Source organism: Hevea brasiliensis, chromosome 12 (assembly GCF_030052815.1).
Source record: "Hevea brasiliensis isolate MT/VB/25A 57/8 chromosome 12, ASM3005281v1, whole genome shotgun sequence".
In the NCBI taxonomy this organism is placed as follows: Eukaryota; Viridiplantae; Streptophyta; class Magnoliopsida; order Malpighiales; family Euphorbiaceae; genus Hevea; species Hevea brasiliensis.
Window position 1 is genome coordinate 12,514,684 of NC_079504.1, and position 23,791 is coordinate 12,538,474.

General features: G+C 33.6%; 1 protein-coding gene and 1 long non-coding RNA gene across 3 annotated transcripts; both read left to right on the forward strand.

The window, feature by feature from the left end:
* The first annotated feature begins 12,827 nt into the window (after positions 1-12,827).
* On the forward strand, positions 12,828-16,276 carry LOC110645268 (serine decarboxylase). Of its 2 annotated transcripts, none has more exons than XM_058131147.1 (6): positions 12,828-12,969; positions 13,062-13,385; positions 14,619-14,850; positions 14,960-15,153; positions 15,246-15,382; positions 15,497-16,276. In XM_058131147.1, the coding sequence occupies exons 2-6, from the start codon at positions 13,070-13,072 to the stop codon at positions 16,061-16,063; spliced, it is 1,446 nt and encodes a 481-aa protein (XP_057987130.1). In that variant the 5' UTR covers positions 12,828-12,969; positions 13,062-13,069; the 3' UTR covers positions 16,064-16,276. The 2 variants fall into 2 exon arrangements, with proteins under 2 accessions (XP_057987130.1, XP_021654053.2); XM_021798361.2 differs by having other exon boundaries at positions 12,831-12,969; positions 13,059-13,385.
* Positions 16,277-22,274: 5,998 nt separating this feature from the next.
* On the forward strand, positions 22,275-23,719 carry LOC110645270 (uncharacterized). The gene is made up of 2 exons (XR_002492961.2): positions 22,275-22,403; positions 22,495-23,719. It is a non-coding gene; the product is annotated as an uncharacterized LOC110645270 (long non-coding RNA).
* Positions 23,720-23,791: the final 72 nt, after the last annotated feature.

The window sequence follows — 23,791 nt, forward strand, 5'->3', positions numbered from 1 at the left end:
ACATGCTAACAGAATCTAATTCAACACTTTTGACTTTACATATTTCTTTCATTTTAATTTTAAAAAAAATTTTAAATATTTAAATATTTTATACTTTTTATCTATTTTAAAATTAAAAAAAATTTATTTTAATATATAGCAAATTAAGATTATAAAGAGTAAAAAATTTAAATTTAAATCTATAATATGTCTTGAGCGATTAAACTAAGTTTGACAGGAGAAGTTCCATCTACTGTGGTAGGCGCTGTATTTTTCTTGTTCACATGCTGGTTCAATTTTTATGCTAAATTTTGCAGCTCATCAATTCTGGGTCATGCTACTGAACCCTACTTTTGGCCTTCTTTTTAGGTCGTCGCGAGCCTTTAGAGGGATGACAAATGATGTATTGAGCGTCACTTCGAAGGATATAGTGTTGGTTGGGACGAAGTTGCACGGATCTCACACTGCAAGTTGTCTATTCGGGTCCCCATGGCTTGGAGTTGTCTTCTCATCTCGCCTTGTACCGTGGTGGAGAATGTACTCGTACGGGTGAAAGCTTATGTAACGCTACGAAAATTTTCATATATTTTTAATTTTGAAAATTTATATTAAATTATTTTATATTTTATTATTTATTTTTAATATTTTAATAAAATATTATCTATTTTTTATTTAAGCCCGGACAGCATTTTAGTTGTTTAAATGTTTCAAAATTTGTACGAGTCTTTAAAAAAATTGCTTTTAAGTGTATTTAAATCATTTTAATGTGAAGGATTAACGGATAAAAGAATGAGATCAAAATAATAATATTTTAATTAAAAAAATTATTATTATGATTAATATTTAAATTTTTTCAGTTAAATGCTTACCCCCTATTCAAATATATTAACTAATTAAATGAGCATTTTATTCGATATATAACCTATAATTTTCTTCGCATGGTTATTATATATGTTTAGTCCATTATTATGTATTCTTGAACTCCATCATAATGTTTTATATATTTGTTATGGATAATTGTTTGGGTTGAGGTTTGAGTTAGGCTTCCCATAACTTTGAGATATATACGTTATGATTGAGTTGGATTCTCTTAAATAGTGTATATCTCTACATGGTTGGGCTAAACTCTTCTAATGTTATATATATTTTTGTCTTTTTGAGTTTTGAAATAATAGAGGTTGTTACAAGTTTTGATAGCCTTAAACCTGCCCAAGTTCTAGCACATATCTAACTCATAAGATTAATACATAGCAACTTATATTTTGCAGCTCAATAGGGTAGCTATGAGTTGTTTACGCTTTAAAGTTTGTAGATTTCTTTGATATCGAAATAAAAGTATTGGATGGGCTTAATGGCCTTTTCTATGGTTCTCAATAGTTTCCTACTCTGATAGAGAAATTTTCTACATGTGAGAAAGAGAGAAAATATATATTAAGTTTCCACAGATGGTGCCAATTGTTATAAGTGAATTTTACGAGTCCTAGATGTATGCCATGTGTAACTTACAATATAATAAAAGAGTTACATCAAAAAGGGTTTTTCGTTAGGAGTGTGTATTATTTGGTTATAATCGAATAACCGAACCAAATAAATGAAATTCAATTATTTTGATAAGAGTAAATTCAATTCAGTTCGGTTCGATTTTCATTTAATAATTATAAAAGTTTTTTTATTTTCGGTTATATGTTTGGTTTCCTTTGATTTGGTAGTTGAACTACCACTAACTAAATTTCTATTAATTAATATATTAATTATAATTTTATTAAAAATAAATTATTTATAATTATTATTTTATGATCTTATAATAATATGTAACTTATAATTATTCTCTTATTAACATTAAATCATATTTATTTCTATATAAATAAAAAGGATTATAAATGTATTTTTATTTAATAATTAATCAATTACTAATATAAAATATATTTTTTATTTTTGGGTTAATTTATTTATAATTAATAATCGATCGAATATTTTTTATTTCAAATAATTTCGATTTGGTTAATATACTTAGAGTTGATTAACAATTCGATTAGTTGAAAAATTAGTTTAATTAACCGAATGCCCACCTATTTCCCATCAATGGGCATTCAATGATTGAGTTACCCTATGTGACTAAAAATACAAGAATTGTAAAGAATGGTATTTGGTACAAAATTGTGAATTAAGGAACCCTATACTTGAGTCTTTATCCCTTTTATTTATACATGTTTGGAGTTATGGTAATTAAGATAAGTGATGTTCTCTAATTAGTGGGATAAAAGTAATCGTGGAGACGTCAAGTGATTAACATATTGAGGTCTGCAAAGTATCTATGAAGTGTCCAAAAGACTTATGTTAGACTTCATATATCGGATATCTTATTGCAAATGTTTGGTATATACTTCATTTATTGTAAAACTCTTATCATGTATTAGTCAAGTTTGGTAACAGTTAACTTCTAGGTACCAACTTGAAGTAGGTTTTGATAAGTTCTCAAGTTAGACTCTCAGTGCCTTTAATATATAAGTAACTTAAGACACATATCAACATCTTAGAGAATGACTTAATTTGAATCGCATCAGCGGTGAACATAATATAGTGATAACTGTATATATGTTTTCATCATTAATTATCTCCAACACATTTACTTACTAGTTATTCACCTAATTACTACTTATATAAATATTTATTATATTTAGTAGAAATAAATAGTACTCAACTCAACTCAACTCAACTCAACTAAGCTTTTATCCTAAAAATTTTAGGTCGGGTATATGGATTATCTTTCTCCACTCTAAACGATTTTGGGTTGAATTATCAGAAATGTATAATGCTTCTAGGTCATATTATACTACTCTCCTCCAAGTTAGTTTAGGTCTACCCCTTCTTTTCTTTCTATCCTCTAACCTAATGTGCTCTACTTGTCTAACTGGAGCCTCCGTATGTCTACGCTTCACATGACCAAATCACCTCAATCTCCCTTCTCTCAACTTATCCTCAATTGGCACTACTCTTGCCTTTTCTCTAATACTTTCATTACGGACTTTATCTAGCCTAGTATAGCTACTCATCCACCTTAACATTCTCATCTCTGTAACTCTTATATTAGACACATATAATTCCTTTAGTGCCCAACACTCACTACCATATAACATGGCCGGTCGTATAGCTGTATGGTAAAATTTTTCTTTCAACTTATTGGGAATCTTGCGATCATATAAAACTCCTGTGGTACGTTTTCACTTCAACCATTCGGCTTTAATCCTATGACTAACATCCTCCTCACATCCCCCATCTACTTAAAGAACTGAGTCGAGATATTTAAAGTGATTACTTTGGGATAGTACCACTCTATCCAAACTAACTTCTTCCCTATCACCAGTTCTGCCTTCACTAAACTTGCAATGCATGTATTCTATCTTTGTTCTACTTAACTTAAAGCCCTTCGACTCTCGAGTACTTCTCCAAAGCTCTAGCTTTCTATTGACTCCTTCTTGCGTCTCATCTATCATAACTATATCATATGGAAATATCATGTACTAAGGGATACTCTTTTATATATGTTTCGTCAATTCATCCAAAACTAATGTAAAAAGGTAAGGACTTACAGTTGAACCTTGGTGTAATCCAACTGATATAGGAAAATCTCTTATGTCCCCTCCCACTGTGCTCATAATAGTAGTTGCTCATTCATACATATCTTTCAACACTTGTATGTACCTAATAGATACTCTATTTTATTCTAACACTCTCCATAAAACATCTCTTGGAACACTATCATAAGCCTTCTCCAAATCGATAAAAACCATGTGTAAATCTTTCTTCACATCTCTATATTTCTCCATCAAACTTCTAATGAGAAAGATCGCTTCTATAGTTGAATGACTGGGCATGAAGCCAAATTGATTAGGAGAGATAGAAGTATCATAATGTAGTCGATGTTCCACAATTCTCACCCACAACTTCATAGTATGGCTCATAAGTTTAATTCCCTATAGTTTGAGCAACTCTGTATGTCTCCCTTATTTTTAAAAATAGGTACTAAAATACTTCCCATCCATTCATCAAGCATTTTCTTTGAGTTTAGAATCTTAATAAATAATTTAGTTAACCATGCCACTCCCATATCTCCCAAACACTTCTACACTTCAATTTGTATTCTATCGGGTCCACAGGTTTTACCCACTTTCATTATCTTAAGTGCTTCATTTACTTCTAAAGATCTAATTCTTTTAGTATAATTCATATTATTTTCTATTGCTCTGTAGTCTATATTCACACTATTGCCACTTTGACTATTATTAAAGAGATAATCAAAATAATTTCTCCATCTTTCTTTAATGTCCTCATCTTTCACTAGCACTTTTCCTTTTTTATCTTTGATGCACCTAACTTGATTGAGATCTTGACATTTCTTTTCTCTCCTCCTTGCTAATCTATAAATATTATTGTCCCCTTCTTTAGTTATAAGTTTCTCATATAACTTTTCAAAGGCTTGCGCTCTTACTTTACTAACTGCCTTTTTTGCTTCTTTCTTTTCTATTTTATACTGTTCATATGTCTCGTTATTATAACACTTAGGTAATTTCTTATACCATTTCCTATTTCTCTTCACTGCCTTTTATACTTACTCATTCCACCACCATCTCTCTTTTGAGGGTGGTCCATATCCTCTAGACTCTTCAAGTACTTTTCTAGCTACTTCTCTAATCTTTGATGCCATATGTATTCGCATACCATTGGCCTCCATATCCAGCTTCCATATTTCGGACTCGAGAAGCTCATTTTTGAACTTCACTTGCTTTGCTCCTTTGAACTCTCACTACTTTGTTCGAGCTACACTATTTCTTCTGACCTTACTTGAATTGTTCCTAAACTTGACATCCAATACCACTAACCGATGTTGACTTGTCAAAGTCTCTCATAGAATGACCTTGCAATCCTTGCATAGAGCTCTATTTGTCTTCCTGGTTAAGAGGAAGTCAATTTGGCTTCTATGTTGCCCACTTTTGAAAGTCACTAAATGTGACTTTCTTTTTATAAAGTAGGTATTTGCTAGTATTAGGTCGTATGCCATAGCAAAATTCAATATACGTTTTTCCTCCTCATTTCGGTTGTCAAAACCAAAACTTTCATTAACATTCTCATAATCTTGCCTATCACTTCCTACATGTCCATTTAAATCTCCACCAATGAAAACATTCTCTTTATTCGGTATGCTTTGCATTAGATCATTCATATCTTCCCAGAACTTTTGTTTACTCTTACTATCTAGTTCTATTTGTGGGGCATAAGCACTAACTACATTTATTGTTTCTCCTTCTAGTACTAGCTTTACTAGTATAATTCTATCCTCTACTCTTTTCATAGCTATTATAATATCTTTTAATGTCCTGTTTATGATTATGTCAACTCCGTTATTGTTTATCTTCTTTCCAGTAAACCACAGTTTGTATCCTGAATTACTCACTTACTTGCTTTTCTCTTCTACCCATTTAGTCTCATGAATGCAATAAATATTCACCATTCTCCTTTCCAATATATCTACAGGCAATATTCACCCTTTTCGTTGGTTTGTAAATGCGACGAATAATTTTGGATAAAAAAAAAATAAAAATATGACGGATAAAAATTGACAAATGAAGTATATATTAAAATGATTTTTTTTAAGTACTAAATTTATTTTTTATTAAAAAAAAAGAGAAAAAATTATTGTATTTTTATTAAAAAATCACAAAGAGAAAACAGTGACAAAGTTAAATAAATCTATTTAAAAAGGCATGATTAAGATTTGATTCCCATAAATGGTGTTCCTTTCCAAAGATACTAATGGCCACTTCCAATTAATTTTTGTCTTCCTGGGGGAATTTCTTCTTTGCTTAAAGGATTAGGCTGTACAGCGACCTCATGTCACCTTTAAGTGCGTGAATATATATATATATATATATACACGGAATCTCTCAATGGAATGAGGAATAGCTAAAATATAAATTTGGTAATTTAATTAGGAAATAGAAATTGAAAAAAATAGGCTAATTGATTAAAATCTCAACCTTTATAAGCTCTTTCAATTTTAGCAAAATTTTTCAATTTTATTAATTTTATCTTAAACTTTTTTGTTAATTTTATTTTTAGCAATTAGCTTAATTAGATGATTTAATTGATAAAAGTAATTTTAATATTTGTCAACATTATTAATATTGATTAATTATTTTTTTTATCATTTTAGTAATTATTCTCAAATAATAAAATAAAAATATTATTTTATTGAATCAAATATTTATTTTTTTTAAGTTAGAATTAGATTTATTTTAGTTACATTATTTATTAATATTTTATATTTAAATATTTAATTTTTTATTTATTAGGCTTTAAATTTAAGATAAAATAATAAGAAATATATGAATTAAAAGTATTATAAAAAAAAATAAAAGTAAGATAACAATTAAAATTAAATATATTATTTAAATATTACATTTTTTAGATGGACTATGGAATTTTGTTGATAAAAAAAAAAAAATTGAGCGTACAAATAGTTTGACCATACACATTTTATAGCACTTTACCATAAAAATTTATTCAGTGCAACTATTATATATTATGTAGATATATTATCTTATTGTTGACTATAATGAGACTCACATGAAACCCATCATGATCGATTATCATAATATAACTGTTGCAAATATAGTCGTTGTATTTTAAAATTTTTTCCTACCATACTTATGTTAGGGCTAAAGTTTTGTATAATTTTTCGAGATTAATTAAATATAGATATGCCACTACATTGAAAGGCTAGTAATGGTGTTCAAATATCAGATATCAAAAACTGAATGAATTTCTCTTACCAGTTAAATCAACACGTTGAGATTTGAAATTAATCAATTTTAATGACATTTGAGATGGAAAAATTAAAGTAAAATTAATGTGATTATGTAATTTAAACCATTAATTAATGTGGGATTCTATATACTTATACAGTAAGACTCACATTCTAATAATTTAAATTGCATAATTGCATTATCCATTTACTGTATAAAGCAAAGCTTTTTGAGAAATACACCATACTTGGGACACAGTAAAACCGAAAGAAAAAGAAAAGAAAAGAAAATTTTTCCACATTTTTTGGTCTCCTTTTCTCTGAAAACTGAAATGCAGAAGGGAAGAGTCACCATTACAGACGTAAAAAGAAAGAGAGATACTGCAACAAAAGGTAACCAATGGAGGGTATAGTGCATGTTCCTTTCAACTGTGTAAAATCTTTATCATTTTTTTAAAAAAGGCAATTAAATCAAACAATCACATCAAGTTAATTAATTTAATTATTTAAGAAAACTTTATTCATATATATATATATAATAAAGCAATGGACTTTGTATCATGTTATGTATCTCAAACTTGTATTAATATTGTTTGTGGAATTGAAAAGGTTAAGAAGGGAGAGAGGGCACAGCACTTGAAAAGTTGAGTGTAAAAACAGGGAGGAAAATCGGTTGTGTTTGGTAACAAGGTGGGTCCTACTCTGATCTTGAACATACAATGATAAGTGGGTGTGGGCCTGTGGGGTCCCCCAAGCCCAAATGGCTTGTAAGTTAGGTGATAAATAAAGAAAAGAGAACAAGTCTCAATCTCAGATCTCTCCAACTATGAGCGTAGAATAAAAGAGAGCTTCCCCTATCGTCTTATCCCAAGGCTGGACCTGGACCTGGACCCGGACCACTGCTCTAACGAACATGTGGATAAGGTGGGCTCTAGTCTCTGACATTCAAGGGAGCATTAAAATGAGGAGCTTTTGGGACACACACACAACATAAATAAATATATATATATATATATATATATATATATATATATATATATATATATATATATATATATATCAGAAGATATATAGATTCATTGCTTTAAAAGAGAGGAAATTTATAATAAATAGGATTAGGTAAAAATTTTTTTTATAACCATTATAAAGGGGTCCAAGACTCAAAAAAACTGATTTATCTAACCATTATAATAGTCTGAAGCTTTCATAAGGACCACACACGATGTTTTCGCCTAAAGGGAGTCCCCAAAATGGTAACCCCATGTGAAAAGGCAAGAGCAAGCTACAAGGCCCATCGACAAAAGAAAAGCACCGGCCATGGTAGCATCGCTGTCAAGATCCAGGGATGGAAATTTCTGAGGAAGCCGGACATATCTCCCTATCCTTAGTGCGATTGGATCAAGTTCATCCGCCAAAGCATATGGAAAACGCCTTCGAGAGACCATCCAACCTGTCAAACAGTGCTAAAGCCCCTAGATTTAGAGCTTGAAAGGAGCAGAGCCCTATGGACACTCATTCTCGTATAGTTGGTGGGGGTACACTCACTCTACCGACTATTAAACTCTCAGCGTACTCTTCTCCTTTAATCACAACTATTGGAGCAAACTCCTTGTAAGAACAAGACTGAAACTATATGTCGCAAGCTAATATAAAGTCAAAATAGGTCATAAGAGAGCCCTAACTGTAGACTTGTAACAAAAGACCATCTACAACCCATCCCCAAAAAGGTGAGCCAAAACCCACTTTTGGGTTGGAAGAGGAGCACCCCTGCCCTTAGGGGTAGAAGGAGCCATTAATTGGTAGAGCAAAAGGGACTAAACCCTAGGGTATCGAAGAAGAAACACTTTCGGGATAAATTCAAAAAATAAAAATGACAATTCATAATGAAAGAAAGCAAATCGATAAGTATTGAATAAGAGGCCCAAACACATCTCTCTCTCTCAGGGACCCTTTTCTCAATGATTAAAACCCCAAAACCATTACTCCAAAGCAAATGGTGGCCTTGTGACGAGGGAAGGATGAGGCAGCGTTCTCTAATCTCCATTCCAATGCCAGACCCATGAAGCGCGATAATTGAATAACTGAAAAGAAAAAATTTATCAATCGAATTAAATTAAATAGCTAAATCAAATTAAAATAAATTAATTTTTTTCATTTCGGTTCAATGATTCAATTCTAAAGAACTTTCACTGAAATTACAATTTAAACACCTTAAATCCTCAATTATAAATGACGCATGAATAATTTTAAGAAATCAAAAGAAAAATAAAATAAAATATAATCCATCAACAATAATACAAAAAAATCACCGAAAAAAAATCAAAACTAAAAAATTAAAAAAAAAAATCCTCATTCGAGACGGATCCTCACGAGCATGGAGGAGGGATTCTATATCCCCTCAATAAAAGAATACAATGAAGTATCCTTAAATTTCCTCCTTTTCTCAGCCATCGAAAATATAATCACAGCTTGCAAAGAGTGATTTAGGGACCTTGATATTCCATGTGAAGAATGAAGTTTCCTCAAATTCTGGAAACCTGCTGACACGCACCCATCTAGCAGATTATGAGCAAATTACTAACTTATGCACACCCAACTACAGTAGGTTTACAAAATGATTACTCAAATGACACCCAATAGCACAAGAATGCAGCTCTGGAAACATAAGCTTTCCAAAGAGGGAAACCCAACTCAGACACCACACGAGACTGTTAGCCCAACTACAGTAGGTTTACAAAATGATTACTCAAATGACACCCAATAGCACAAGAATGCAGCTCTGGAAACATAAGCTTTCCAAAGAGGGAAACCCAACTCAGACACCACACGAGACTGTTAGTTGATAATAATGATCATGGAAAGCTTCCTTCAGATAAAATCTGACTGCTGCATTGGGATGAGCCTTAACAATATATATGGTGACCACTCTTGCAGTCCTGCAAATCAAGATAATAAAGAGCATATATTTACTTCAAACAGAGGATACTAATCACTTTCATGGCTTTCAGGAGTTGAGCGTTGATAGTATCTTACTACCTTAGACTCATCTTCTTTTACAGGAGACCAGGCTGTTGAAGATTCCAACTAGCCTCTTGCTACATGGTCGCAGAAATATGTTTATCTTCCTTATGCTCCAAGAGCTCTGCCCATGTGAAAAATTTGTGCAATCCACTGCCAATCAAGCAATCCTTGAGCCAGCCTAAGGAAAATGTGAGCTTCACGTTCTTGATCTCGACATAATGGAAGGAATCCAGAGGCCATTGTTTATGCAAGATCTTGTGCAGAGCAAGAGCATTTCTCTAAGAATATAGATTCATGGAAAATGTTATATATATATATATATATATATATATATATATATATATATATATATATTTTTTTTTTTTTTAATTTTAACAACTTGTATTTTATTTTTATAATTATATGTATGTGTAAATTGCAACCTTATAAAAGTTTTTCATATGAATTAGTATATGTTTGAATTGTAAACTAATAAATTTAAAATTAGTAGAATTAAGAAGTTAATATCATGAGTAAAAATAATATTATTAATGTGTATTTTATGAAAAATGAGTTCTCAAAATTAATTTAGAAGTTATTGTTTCAACACCAATTGAAAATGATCACTCACTATTTAAAAGAGAACAAAAATAATAAAAATTTTAGCTCTATTTATTTCACGGAAAATATTTTCTTAAAAAACACACTCCACATTTTATGGTGTTTGGGACACTAAGGAAAATTAATCAACATAAAATATTTTCCTGATAAAAAAGAAAATTAAGTTATTTTTTTAAAAAATGACTTTAATAAATTTATTAAAGTATGAATACACTTATATATAAATGAAATAAATACATATATTATTAATTTAATATTATAATCAAATAATAAAAAATATTTTTATGAAAAATAAATATTTTTCATATACAAATTATTTTATGTGAAACGAACGGAGCATTCGTCCCAACATTAATTTTTTATTTTGCCACTGCTTGAGTGCTAAAATGGGAGTGAAGCTAAAGAAAAAGGAGTGAAATGACGAAGGAGATGAGCAACATCTTCAAAAAGCTCGTGTACATATTTTTCAAGCAACGACAAAGATTGTGCACTTTGCTTTGATTTCCCTTGTGAAGAAAATGGCCGTAGATCATCCATACCATACAATTAATTTTTCAGGGATGCAAGTTCGGATTAAAACTTGCTTGATTTTGTAAGAAGAAATTGTTCAGCATAAATTTTCCTCCTGTATAAACTTGCAACGATCAAATGAAATGGGTTCCAAAAACCTGAAATCTTTTCATTATCAAGCAAAATATGCAATGAATGAACTCGGTTTTGGTCTTAACTTGGATACTTAATTGTATAGAGAAAAGGAAGAAAAACTGAACAAGGAAAATAAGAAAAAAAGAAAAAATTTAATTTATTTTGTGTTGTTTGGATAATTTATTAAAGAATAAGAATAATATAATTTTTCCTTTTAAAAAATAACATATCAGGATGAGTCAAATTGGGTTTATAAACTTTTGATAGAGCAAAATTAATTTGATAGAGCAAAATTAATTATCAAGTTAGAAATTTAATAGAGCAAAATTAATTAAATTCAGGACAGTCAAATTGGGTTTAAAAACTTTAGTGATTCCTAGACAAATGGTGACCATATCAAGGACAAACAGAAGGGTATAAACTCATTTATGGTGGATATGGATTAAAATACTTTCAACAAGAAATCTCATAGACGAATTTTCATAGTATATCATGGCCCTGTTATTGGACAAGTAATTTCAAATTTTTTTTTTCTCACTGGGCACTCTTTGGGAGAAAGGGACAAGGACCGAGGGTAATTTAGTATTTTTAAATTTAATTAAAAAAATAAATGAATTATTTAATAGATAAAATAAAAATTTAAAGACTTTTTAATGTAAATGTTAAAATATAGGTATTAGTTAGCAAATAGTGGCAAACTAAATTAAAGTCTACTGATATAAAACTATTATTTCTCTAGTCGTTAGAGAGAGAGTCTCTCTCAAAATTTTCCTGTTTTTAGAGACTTCGTCTCTTTCATTTGTCGTTTAATGGTTATTCCCTACCCCTTTGGGCAGGGGATGACCGGCCTTCTTCCACCCACTCTCACCTTACATTCGCGCAGGATTTGTTTATATCTTTAGGTGGTGTTTTCTGTTGTGTTTTTTGCTAAATTAGAGAGGGATTGTGATGACCCTTGCGATGACATTGTTGTTTGGGCAGAGAAATCATATTTAAAGGATTTTTGGCTTGGTTTATAAAAATTAATTTATGAATTAATTTTAACTCATAAATATTTAAACAGTTGATGTGTTTTATGAAAAATAATTTAAAAATATATTTATTATTAAAATTATTAAAAATTATATTTAATGAAATATGTAGTAAAATTTTAAAATTAAAAAAATAATATAATAAAATAATTTTGATCAAATTAATTTGGTGTTTATAAACACAAAAATAAAAAACTGACCACCCCAATTTATTTTTTTTTAGCTTTATTTTTTTTTTAGTTTGTCACTCCAAATTTAGCTCACAAGAGGATGCACTAGAGCGGCGAGGGCTCCATAGGGGCTCGTTGTTTTGGTTGCATGACCCTCAAATGCATGGAAGTAAAATGAGCTCTACCCGTCGACTCTTCCGTTCGATCACTTGAACTTGCTATTTTTAGTTTTTGGAGGCCTTGCCTTGTTTGTTCCTGAAAGTGGCTTATGGGGCTTGAGATTTGTGATCTTTATTTTATTATTATTATTTTTTTATTTTTTTAGTTGAGAACCCGATTATCCTTCCTCCAGGTGGAGATGCAAAGTTGATGGCGCTGTCCTCTTCTCGCTAGCAACGGAAGGCTAGCAGCGCTAGGGCTGGCTTCCTTATCTGCCTCTGCTAGCTCTAAGGTTGGACATTGTGAGCCTTAGGCCTGTTTGTAACGTAGAGCTCTTTATATCCTGATGGGTTTTGGGCTTGTTATATTGGGTTGGATCTAAAGGCCCTCTTTTGTGCTAACCTCCTTATTAATGAAATATCTCTTGGGTACAAAATGACGGCAAACTCGGGACTATAAATTACTAGAATTAATTTTAAACGCAAAAATAGACAGTTCACATACTCCTTCCTAGTATTCCGCCGCTCTTGACCCGAAGCAATACACCATCACCTTCGTACAGGTACACTTTCTCTATATCGTATTTCCAGATCTATAGTTGCTCGAAATCCAAATTAACATAAAATTTCTAATCTAATTTCTTCTTTTTAGAAGCGAATCCAATGGAGGCTGCAGCGGTGCCAGCGCATATGATTGGAGAAAAGGCGGGGATCTTGGCGGAGGACTTCGATCCGACGGCTGTGGTTGACGTTGAGCCTCTGCCTCCGGTTGTGACGTCGGATGATGTCGTGGGAAGTAAAGAAGGGAAGAATCAAAATGGCGGAGAGATTGTGTTAGGCAGAAATGTGCACACCGAGTGTCTTGAGGTCACAGAGCCCGATGCTAACGATGAGTTCACTGGTGATAGGGAGGCTTATATGGCTAGCGTTTTGGCTAGGTATCGAAAGACCTTGGTTGAAAGAACCAAGCATCATTTAGGTAAATGACATGTTTCTTTCGTTTAATAGGTCTAATGGAATTGCAGTGGTCTTTTTATTTGGTATTTGATATTTTGGTTTCTTTATAGCTCCATATTTGGTACTATTGAACTTTATTACCCTAACCCTGATTGAGTGCGGCCTGAAAAGATGTAATGGTACTTGATGGTTTAATAGGCTGGTAATTATTAGATACACTCGCAGCATGGCAGCACTGAAAATTAGTACTCTCTTCCTCTCCTTATAATATGGAGATTAGAGATGGTTTAATAGGCGACTAATTATTAGATACACCAGCGTGGCAGCAAGTACTCTCTAATGGGTCCTCTAGCGAAGGTAAGATAGTGCACTAGTTACATCTAATAAATTTTCTTTGTAGATAGTATGTTATAGTAAAAATAATATAAAGGTTATTAAAATACCTTTTATTACTGTTTTAAATATATAAATGGTTTAAAATATTTATTTAAATAAAATATTAATTTATAAATAATGTTATTATAATAATAAATAAAGATACATTTTATATTTTTTTAATTAATCATTAAATATGTATTATAAATATATAACATTGAAACTATATAATTAAAATTTTATATATTGTGCACGATAAAATAGGAAAGCAAAAATTCTAAACCATGCCAGACCATCATTTTACAACCCCAAACCACCATTTTTTTATTAACAATCCTCCCAAACATATAGAGTAATCATACTATTCAATATGAAATCATTTCAAACCATGATACAAACACAGTGTAAACCTAAAACTCACCTGTAGAGCTTGAGTTGATTGACATTATTGATATTCGGCTCTTCTTGAAAAAATTTTGACGGCCCAAGCTTGAGCTCTTCAAAAACTCCGCTTTGCTTGGTTCAGATTGTTTACACCCCTAGTTGATCTTGGAGATTTGCAATTTTGTTACAGCTTGAACTACCTATGGTAGATGGACAGACTGTATACTGAAAGTGTTTAAAATGAATGGCAAAAATATTGCACTAAAATTCTCTATCATTTTCTATAATTGGGTCAAGCGGCATTTCTTCTCTAGTTAATTATTCATAGAAATTGGAGAGTAAGAAGTTGGATGCATATTAAGTTGCTTTCAATTTATTTTGGCATACTTGTTATATGATAGAAATGCTTTCTAAAGTTTACAAGCATTTGGCTTTGCAATCTAGCAAGTGGTTAGAAGATTTCAAATGGTACATCTGATAGTTTTATCTGATACAGGTTATCCTTATAATCTGGACTTTGATTATGGTGCTTTGGGACAGTTGCAGCATTTCTCCATAAACAATCTTGGTGATCCATTTATTGAGAGTAACTATGGTGTCCATTCAAGACAGTTTGAAGTTGGTGTTTTAGATTGGTTTGCCCGTCTATGGGAGATAGAGAAAAGTGAATACTGGGGTTACATGACAAACTGCGGTACAGAAGGAAATCTTCATGGGATTTTAGTAGGGTCAGTAGTTTTCACATCTGGCTTTATTCTTTCATTTTCCCCCTCATCATTCTTGTTGACTATTGAGAGTCTGAAATGCGTGGAATGGTTCAACATGTTAACCATGCAGGAGGGAAGTGTTTCCAGATGGAATTCTGTTTGCATCACGAGAGTCGCATTATTCTGTCTTCAAAGCAGCTCGCATGTATAGAATGGAATGTGTGAAGATTGACTGTCTGATCTCTGGTGAAATTGATTGTGCTGATTTTAAAATTAAACTACTTGCTAACAAGGACAAACCAGCCATCATCAATGTTAATATAGGTATTTCTCTTATTGTTATACTCAAGCATATAAACATATGTCTTTCTGAAAGCACGTTTTTAATTTGTTTCAACGAGTTATTATTAATGCAGGCACAACTGTCAAAGGAGCTGTTGATGACCTTGATCTTGTCATACAAACCCTTGAAGAAAGTGGATTTACACATGATCGGTTTTACATCCACTGTGATGGAGCTTTGTTTGGACTTATGATGCCTTTTGTCAAGCGTGTAAGTGATTTCATTTTATCTGGCTGTTAAGCATGTTGCTTACTTGATACTTTTTTTCCCAAATATCATGGTTTCTGTTAGTCTATTTGGCTCATTATTGCTTGTGGTGAATAGGCGCCAAAGGTCACTTTCAAAAAGCCCATTGGAAGCGTGAGTGTTTCTGGTCACAAGTTTGTTGGCTGCCCAATGCCATGTGGTGTGCAGATAACAAGGATGGAACACATTAATACTCTCTCAAGGAATGTTGAGTACCTTGCTTCAAGGGATGCCACAATCATGGGAAGCCGCAATGGCCATGCTCCCATCTTCCTTTGGTACACTCTCAACAGAAAAGGCTACATAGGATTCCGGAAAGAAGTACAGAAGTGTCTCAGAAATGCTCATTACTTGAAGGACCGCCTACTTGATGCTGGGATTAGTGCTATGTTGAATGAACTCAGCAGCACAGTTGTGTTTGAGCGGCCTCGAGATGAGGAGTTTGTGCGCCGGTGGCAACTAGCTTGTCAAGGGAATATTGCACATGTGGTGGTGATGCCCAATGTCACCATTGAGAAGTTGGATGATTTCTTGAATGAATTGACTGAGAAGCGCTCAACTTGGTATCAGGATGGACAAGTTCAGCCTCCGTGTATTGCAGCAGATGTGGGAAATGAGAATTGTGCTTGTGCTCAGCATAAATGAAGAATTGTCACGAGAATTATTACTCTGTTGTAGTCGTTGTTTCATTTTGCAACGGAAGACTTTGATTATTTTAGAGTCCGGATTGTTAGGCCTTTCTATTGCCCTATGTTTCCATAATTTCATATATTCTGTTTGACTTGTCCTGCTATTATACTCTTACTGCTGTGGTGGCAGAATTGTCATAAATTGAGATGTGCCCAAATATTAGGATTATTGGTTTCTCATGTTTTTTGGTTCTGGCATTTTGGACTTTCCATTCCTTTCAACAAATGTCAAATGTTATGGCACAAAATTGATAGGGAATATGATTAGGCTGCGATTCTGCATTTGGTTACCTTTTCTGGCTTTTGTTTATGAAGTGTTGAATATCTAGAGGCTTAAAAACTATGACAGCAACAGTCTACGATCCGTTTCCACTCTGTTAGATAAGTTTGTGTTGGATGAAGAAGTAAGAGAGCGGTGGTCAAGTCAAAGGTGACCTGCCTAGCCTTCGATATGTTGCATTGCAGATTTGCAATTAAATTTACTCTGAGAAACTTCAATAAAGAATTGGAAACTGTAAATAAGATATCAAATAGTCTCCAATTAATTTCGACCTCCCTGTATTATACATTTCCAATTTGGTTACCTATGATTGATTGTAGTAGCAGTTATTTTATTATGCATCGCTCGACTGTCCTTGATATCTCCACATTTTTAATGGCCTGCTTATGTAGTGCAAAATTAAACTTTGTCAATAGCAGGCGCAATGATTTTGTTGTCATATGCTTCTTACATTCAGACCAGATGGGAAAATACAACTGTCACATCCCTTTTTAGCTTGTGCTATTTAATCTCTTTTACGTCCTTTGAAATTATTTCCTCTCTTCTCTCTCTGCTTGGTACTTGGTAGTACTCGTGGGAGTTTTACAGCGATTTAACCACAATTGGATATTTGTTTTTTGGCATCCGCACCAGTGTTGGCTGGACAGAATCATCTTTCTCCATAGTTCGCCACCTGTTAATAGATATCAGAATATCAGAATTAAAAACTTAAACTTTTATTCATTCAATGTGTTTCTTGTATCTGGTAACCAGGTAATGGATGAAGACAAATATTTCCAGTTTGGCCAGGTTGATTCAAGGGCACATACGAGGTCCATTACCAAATCGAAGAAAGCTGTAAGGCTTTATGGGTTCCTGAAATTGATTTGAAAATTTATTACTCATTCTGCAGGTTGGAGGAAAGAAGTGTTTGTTGATAATGAAGTGGGAGGTGCTGACATCAAATCTGGAGGGTTGAACCTCTGGAGATCAGGAAAAACTTCTGGATCATGGTGAATAGAGACAACATCCAAGTTGATTGACCAGCCTTTCTTGATTTTACATCCTGCAATATTAAGGTAGAGTTAATGCCACAGTGCATATTCTGTTAGAAACATCTTTTGCTGTGTGGTCTGTGGATTCATACCATCAATTTCAAAGTCCTGGGTTCGTTTGTGCAAGGCTGGTTATTAAATTCTGACCATGTAAGGTTTGCTCTTCCTGTTCTCTTTGATTGGATTTGTCTATGCTTCTCCTGCAAATCCAAAATCAGATTCCAATGGGAGATGATGAGCTCAAAAAAAAAAAAAAAAAATTATCACCAGATGTTTTAAGTTAGCATTATGTTAAAATCTGATTCAAAGTTTGACCGAGTATTTCTGTGATTTGTTAGTTTGTTTCCTTTATTTAAGCAAGTTTCTTACTGTTGAGAATAAATAGCAGTAGTGGGATTTGATGCCCAGATTTTTTGCTTTATTTGTTTTATTAAAGCCTATAAATAAAGGCACTTCTTGCTTGTTTTCCAGGTAGCATTAAATGAAATAAAGTCTTCTAGTCTTTATGTGCTCTGTTTATCTCTGTTTTTATTCACTTTTTCCAACAATTTTGGTATCAGAGCATGGTTTGATCCTTTGGGCAATAAAGTGAAACGTGAGGTTTGGGTCTATTGGGTATTAAACAAAACACTTTTCTTTGGGGCACTAAAAGGGAAACACGAGAGGAGTGTGAGAGGAAGAGCAAAGATGGCAACAAATGCTTTTTCATCATCTTCACAACCACTCGTACCGATTTTTACAGGAGAAAAGTATGAGTTTTGGAGTATTAAGATGAAAACTCTTTTTAGGTCTCAAGACCTTTGGGATCTAGTTGAATATGGCTTCGTGGATTTAGAAGATCCAGATGAAGAGGCAGAAGAAAGACTGAAAGAAGCTAAAAGGAAGGATGCCAAAGCTTTATTCCTAATTCAACAAGCTGTCCATGAAACAATTTTCTCAAGAATTGCAACAACATCATTAGAGGCTTGGCAAATTTTGAAGAAGGAGTTCCAAGGTTCTACAAAGGTAATGACGGTAAAATTGCAGACTTACCGCCGTGACTTTGAAACTTTGTCTATGAAAAGCAATGAATCTGTTCAAACTTATTTGTCTAGAGTTTCTTCTCTTGTTAATCAAATGAAGTCGTATGGTGAGGATATTTCTGAAGAAACTGTTGTTGCAAAAGTTTTAAGGAGTCTTACTCCAAAGTTTGAACATATTGTTGCTGCTATTGAGGAAGCCCATGATTTATCAAATTATTCATTTGATGAACTAATGAGTTCTTTGCAAGCTCATGAAGATAGGTTGCTCAGGTCACAAGAAAAGAACGAAGAAAAAGCTTTTCAGGTGAAGGGGGAGACGTACGAAAACGATGCTGGACGTGGTAGTGGCAGAGGTGGTATCCGCGGAAGAGGTCGAGGAAGAGGTGGAGGCAGAACCGGATCTAGTGAAGAGAGGCAGAATAAGGTCTTTAAATGTTACTACTGTGACAAGCCAGGTCATAGAGAGGCTAATTGCTGGAAAAAACAGAAGGATGAGAAAAACCAAGCAAGCTTTGCAGAGGAACCAGATGAAGAAAGTAAGCTGTTTATGGCCCTTTTTTGTGAGAAGGAGCAATCTAACGATGTTTGGTTTTTGGACAGCGGTTGTTCTAATCACATGTGTGGAACAAAGTCATTATTTAAGGAGCTCGATGAGTCTGATAAAACAGATGTGATGCTAGGAGACAGCAAGAAGATTCGAGTTGAAGGCAGAGGTACCATTAGCATTAAAACTAGTCAAGGTAGTGCTAAGATTTTACAAGATGTGATGTTTGTTCCTGGTTTATCTCATAATCTTCTTAGCATTGGGCAATTAATGATTAGTGGATATTCAATTTTGTTTGATGATGGTTTTTGCATTATTAAAGATAAAAAATCAGGGCAAATCACTGCTAAAGTTCCAATGGCTAAAAATAAAATGTTTCCACTGGAAGTTTCAATGATTGAGAATTATGCTATGGTTGCTAATGGAGATGATGAGACTAGATTGTGGCATTTAGGTTATGGGCACTTGAATGTTAATGGGTTAAAATTATTGAGTCAAAAGGAAATGGTTTTTGGATTACCAAAACTTGAGAATCTTGGCTTTTGTGAAGGTTGTATTTATGGAAAGCAAAGTAAAAGGCATTTTCCTGTAGGAAAGGCTTGGAGAGCCTCTAAGTGTCTTGAGTTAGTGCATGCAGATTTGTGTGGGCCTATGAATATAGAGTCTCTTGGTGGTAGTCGATATTTTTTATTGTTTACAGATGATTGCAGCCGTATGAGTTGGGTTTATTTTCTAGAAAACAAGTCCAAGTTTTGATAGATTTAAGAAGTTCAAAGCGGTTGTGGAAAGAGCCGGTGGTTTGTTAATAAAGACATTAGGAGGTGAATTTGTTTCAGCTGAGTTTAATGTTTTTTGTGAGGAAAATGGGATTTGCAGGGAACTTACAGCACCATACACACCAGAGCAGAACGGTGTAGCTGAAAGAAAGAACCGAACTGTGGTAGAGATGGCCAGAAGCATGATTCAAGCAAAAGGCCTTCCTATTTATTTTTGTACCTTCTCAATTTGTCTCCTACAAGAGCTGTTTGTGATCAAACACCGTTTGAGGCTTGGATAGGTATAAGGCCAACGGTAAGCCACTTCAAAATTTTTAGTTGTATAACTTATGCTTTAGTTAAAACTCATTCTCATAAATTTGATGAAAAATCTAAGAAATATATCTTTGTTGGATATTGTTCTCAATCCAAAGCCTATAAGCTATATAATCCTATTAGTGGCAAGATTACCATCAGTAGGGATGTAGTATTTAACGAAGATGCAAGTTGGATTTGGAATGAACAAAATGAGTAGCAGCATATTCAAGTCTTAGAAGAAAATATTGAACCACCACCAATCCAACACCAATTTCCGAGCTTGATCTGGAAGTAGCAATCCATCTGTCCCTACAAGCAATTACTCATCATCTTCAAGTTCATCAAGTGAAACTCCTCCAAGGAAGTACAAATCCTTGCAGGAAATTTATGCTTCTTGTACTTTTGCTTTGCTTGTTTCAGATCCTATTTGCTTTGAAGAAGTAAAGAGAAAGAATGGTGCAAAGCTATGGAAGAGGAGCTGTTGGCTATCCAGAAAAATCAGACTTGGGATTTGGTAGACTTACCAGAAGGAAAGAATGTTATTGGGCTCAAATGGGTGTTCAAAACCAAGTATCATGCAGATGGGAGCATTCAAAAACACAAGGCGAGGCTGGTTGTAAAGGGTTATTCTCAACAACAAGATGTCGACTTCTATGAAACATTTTCTCCAGTTGCATGCTTTGAAACAGTGAGAACCTTTTTAGCCTTAGCTGCTCAATTAAATTGGCCAATATACCAATTTGATGTTAAATCTGCCTTTTTGAATGGTGACTTGGAGGAAGAAGTTTATGTCTTACAACCTGAAGGTTTTGTAGCTAATGGCAATGAAGATAAAGTGTACTGAGTTAAAAAGGCGCTTTATGGCTTAAAGCAAGCACCACGAGCATGGTACTTCAAAATTGATTCCTATTTTCAGGAGAGTGGATTTAAAAGAAGTGAAAATGAGCCAACACTTTATTTGAAGGAAAATGGTAAAGATGAGTTTTTGGTGGTATGTCTTTATGTTGATGATATGATCTATATGGGTTCTAATGAGTTGATTATTGCTGAGTTTAAATCTTACATGATGAAGAAATTTGAAATGACAGACTTAGGTTTATTGCATTATTTTCTTGGTCTTGAAGTGAAACAAGTTTTTGATGGGATCTTTATTTCACAAAGAAAATATGCAATGGATCTTTTAAAAAAATTCAATATGTTGAACTGCAAAGTAGAAGCTACACCCATGAATGTCAATGAAAAGTTGAGTCGAGATGATAATGCTGAATTTGTGAATGCACCATATTTTAGGAGTCTTGTTGGAGGTTTGAACTATTTGTGTCATACTAGACCAGATATTGCTTTCTCGGTTGGAGTTGTGTCCCGGTTTATGCACAATCCAAGCAAGCTGCATCTTGGAGCTGCAAAGAGAATTTTGAGATATGTAGCAGGAACTGCAGAGTTGGGAATTTGGTACTCCAAGGTATCAAATTTTAGACTGACAGGTTACACTGACAGTGATCATGCAGGTTGTATGGATGATAGAAAAAGCACATCTGGTTTTCTGTTCAATCTTGGGTCAGGTGCAATTTCATGGAGTTCAAAGAAGCAAGAAGTGGTAGCTTTATCATCATCAGAGGCAGAATATATTTCTGCAACAGCATCAGCTAGTCAAGCAGTTTGGCTAAGGAGACTTCTTGCAGATTTCAATCAGAAGCAAGTTGGAGCTACAGAGATCTTTTGTGATAGCATGTCAGCTATTGCAATGACGAAGAATCAAGCCTATCATAGCAGAACAAAACACATCGACATTCGTTATCACTTCATTAGGAATCTTGTTACCAGTGAAGACATTGTGTTGAAGTTTTGCAATACAAAAGAACAAGTTGCTGATATACTGACAAAGGCACTTCCGCTGGAAAAACATGAGAACTTCAGAAAACATATGGGAGTTTGTAACTTTGAATCAAGGGGGAGTGTTAAAATCTGATTCAAAGTTTGACCGAGTATTTCTGTGATTTGTTAGTTTGTTTCCTTTATTTAAGCAAGTTTCTTACTGTTGAGAATAAATAGCAGTCGTGGGATTTGATGCCCAGATTTTTTGCTTTATTTGTTTTATTAAAGCCTATAAATAAAGGCACTTCTTGCTTGTTTTCCAGGTAGCATTAAATGAAATAAAGTCTTCTAGTCTTTATGTGCTCTGTTTATCTCTGTTTTTATTCACTTTTTCCAACACATTATCGAAGTTGGTCAAGAACAACAGGATTTTCATCAAGAAATTTGATTAGCCATGTGAGAGCAGCTGTTGTGGTATCATGACCTGCAACTGGCAGAGTTAATGTATTATCCTTCAGTTGTTTGTCAGTAAGTTTATCTCCATCATCTTCTTCATTTCCTGCTTTGGTATGCTTCATTATCAGTGATGCTAAGAAATCCTGTTGGAATCTTGTGCCAGTTCTCCTCATTGCAATGATTGAATCTAACATCGCGTACATCCTATCCCTAGCCTGAAGCGCTAGAATATTGCATCAGAAGATTTTGGAATTTCCCTTTCTCCATATTTGAGGAAGCAGCAATGTACAGAAAGAAAATAAGGCATGCCTTTGATTTTGTCTTCAATGGTCAAGATTAGTTGCTTCATACTTGTGCTATTAGAGATAGATGAGGTTTTATGAATTGGTACCTTAATATATTGTCATTAATACTTAACTGTAGAAGCTTCTTCAAGAACCAATACTGTTCGTCCAGGCCATTGATCTAAGGTCTCAATTGCAAGAGTGTTGATGAAGTCAAAATATTTTTTTAGCCCATCAAGTGATGGGGGTTCCGCAATCAGTCGCCGTAGCCTTTTGTGCGCTTCTCCAGTGGTTTGGAGCAAGCTTGTAAGGCCTAGCACTTGTTGCCCTGTATAGACAAGGTTCAAGCTCACCATCCTATATTTTCCTGTTAACAAGATTTTGCTTGCTTCTCTTCCAGTCATAAACACAGCGAATCTCCCCAGGAAAAAGGTCTTAAAAACCTTTCCATACCTGAGTAAATTTCACCAGTAGAAGGTGAAGAAAATCATCAAATATTTTTTGTAGCAATATTGATTCAGAGAGATTTCGAAATGTGATTGATTACCTTTCCTGCCTCTTTTTCATGAAGCTGTGGATACCAGGTGAACTAGAAAATTCAGTGATGAATGAGAAGCTTTCACCAACAATAGGCCAGCCCAAGCTTCCAGTGATTTCCTCCATTGCTTTTGGTGAAATCCATGAATGCAGCCGGAAGAAAGCTGAAAACAGAATCGTGCTTGAGAGAACAAATACCAGTAATATGGGTTCCATTGCTGGTAACGTGATTAATAAGCAGCACTAAATGTTGAGGTAACAATAATGGGATGTTCAATTTATAGTCTTATATAAAGAGATCAGCTATGAATTCTACTGTATATTCTTTGTTGTCTTTTCTTCTTTGCTGTGACTAGTAATCTTGGGCCTTGGCTGCACGTGATATTTTGTAATTTATGAAGAAATCCAACAATATGTCCCATTTTCTCCTAGTTCTACTAGTGCTGGCCTGCATCACCACACAGTTATCAACGGCATCTTTGCAATGGTGTATAGGGAGGCTTCTTCTACTCCTCTTGTTCATGCATTGACACAAGAAGAATATACAAATTGCTAGTTGTTTTTGCATTGATTGGATGTAAGCTATGGCTTTAAAACGTGGCATATCTTTAGATAAGTTTGCTCGCCGTCGCTAGTTGC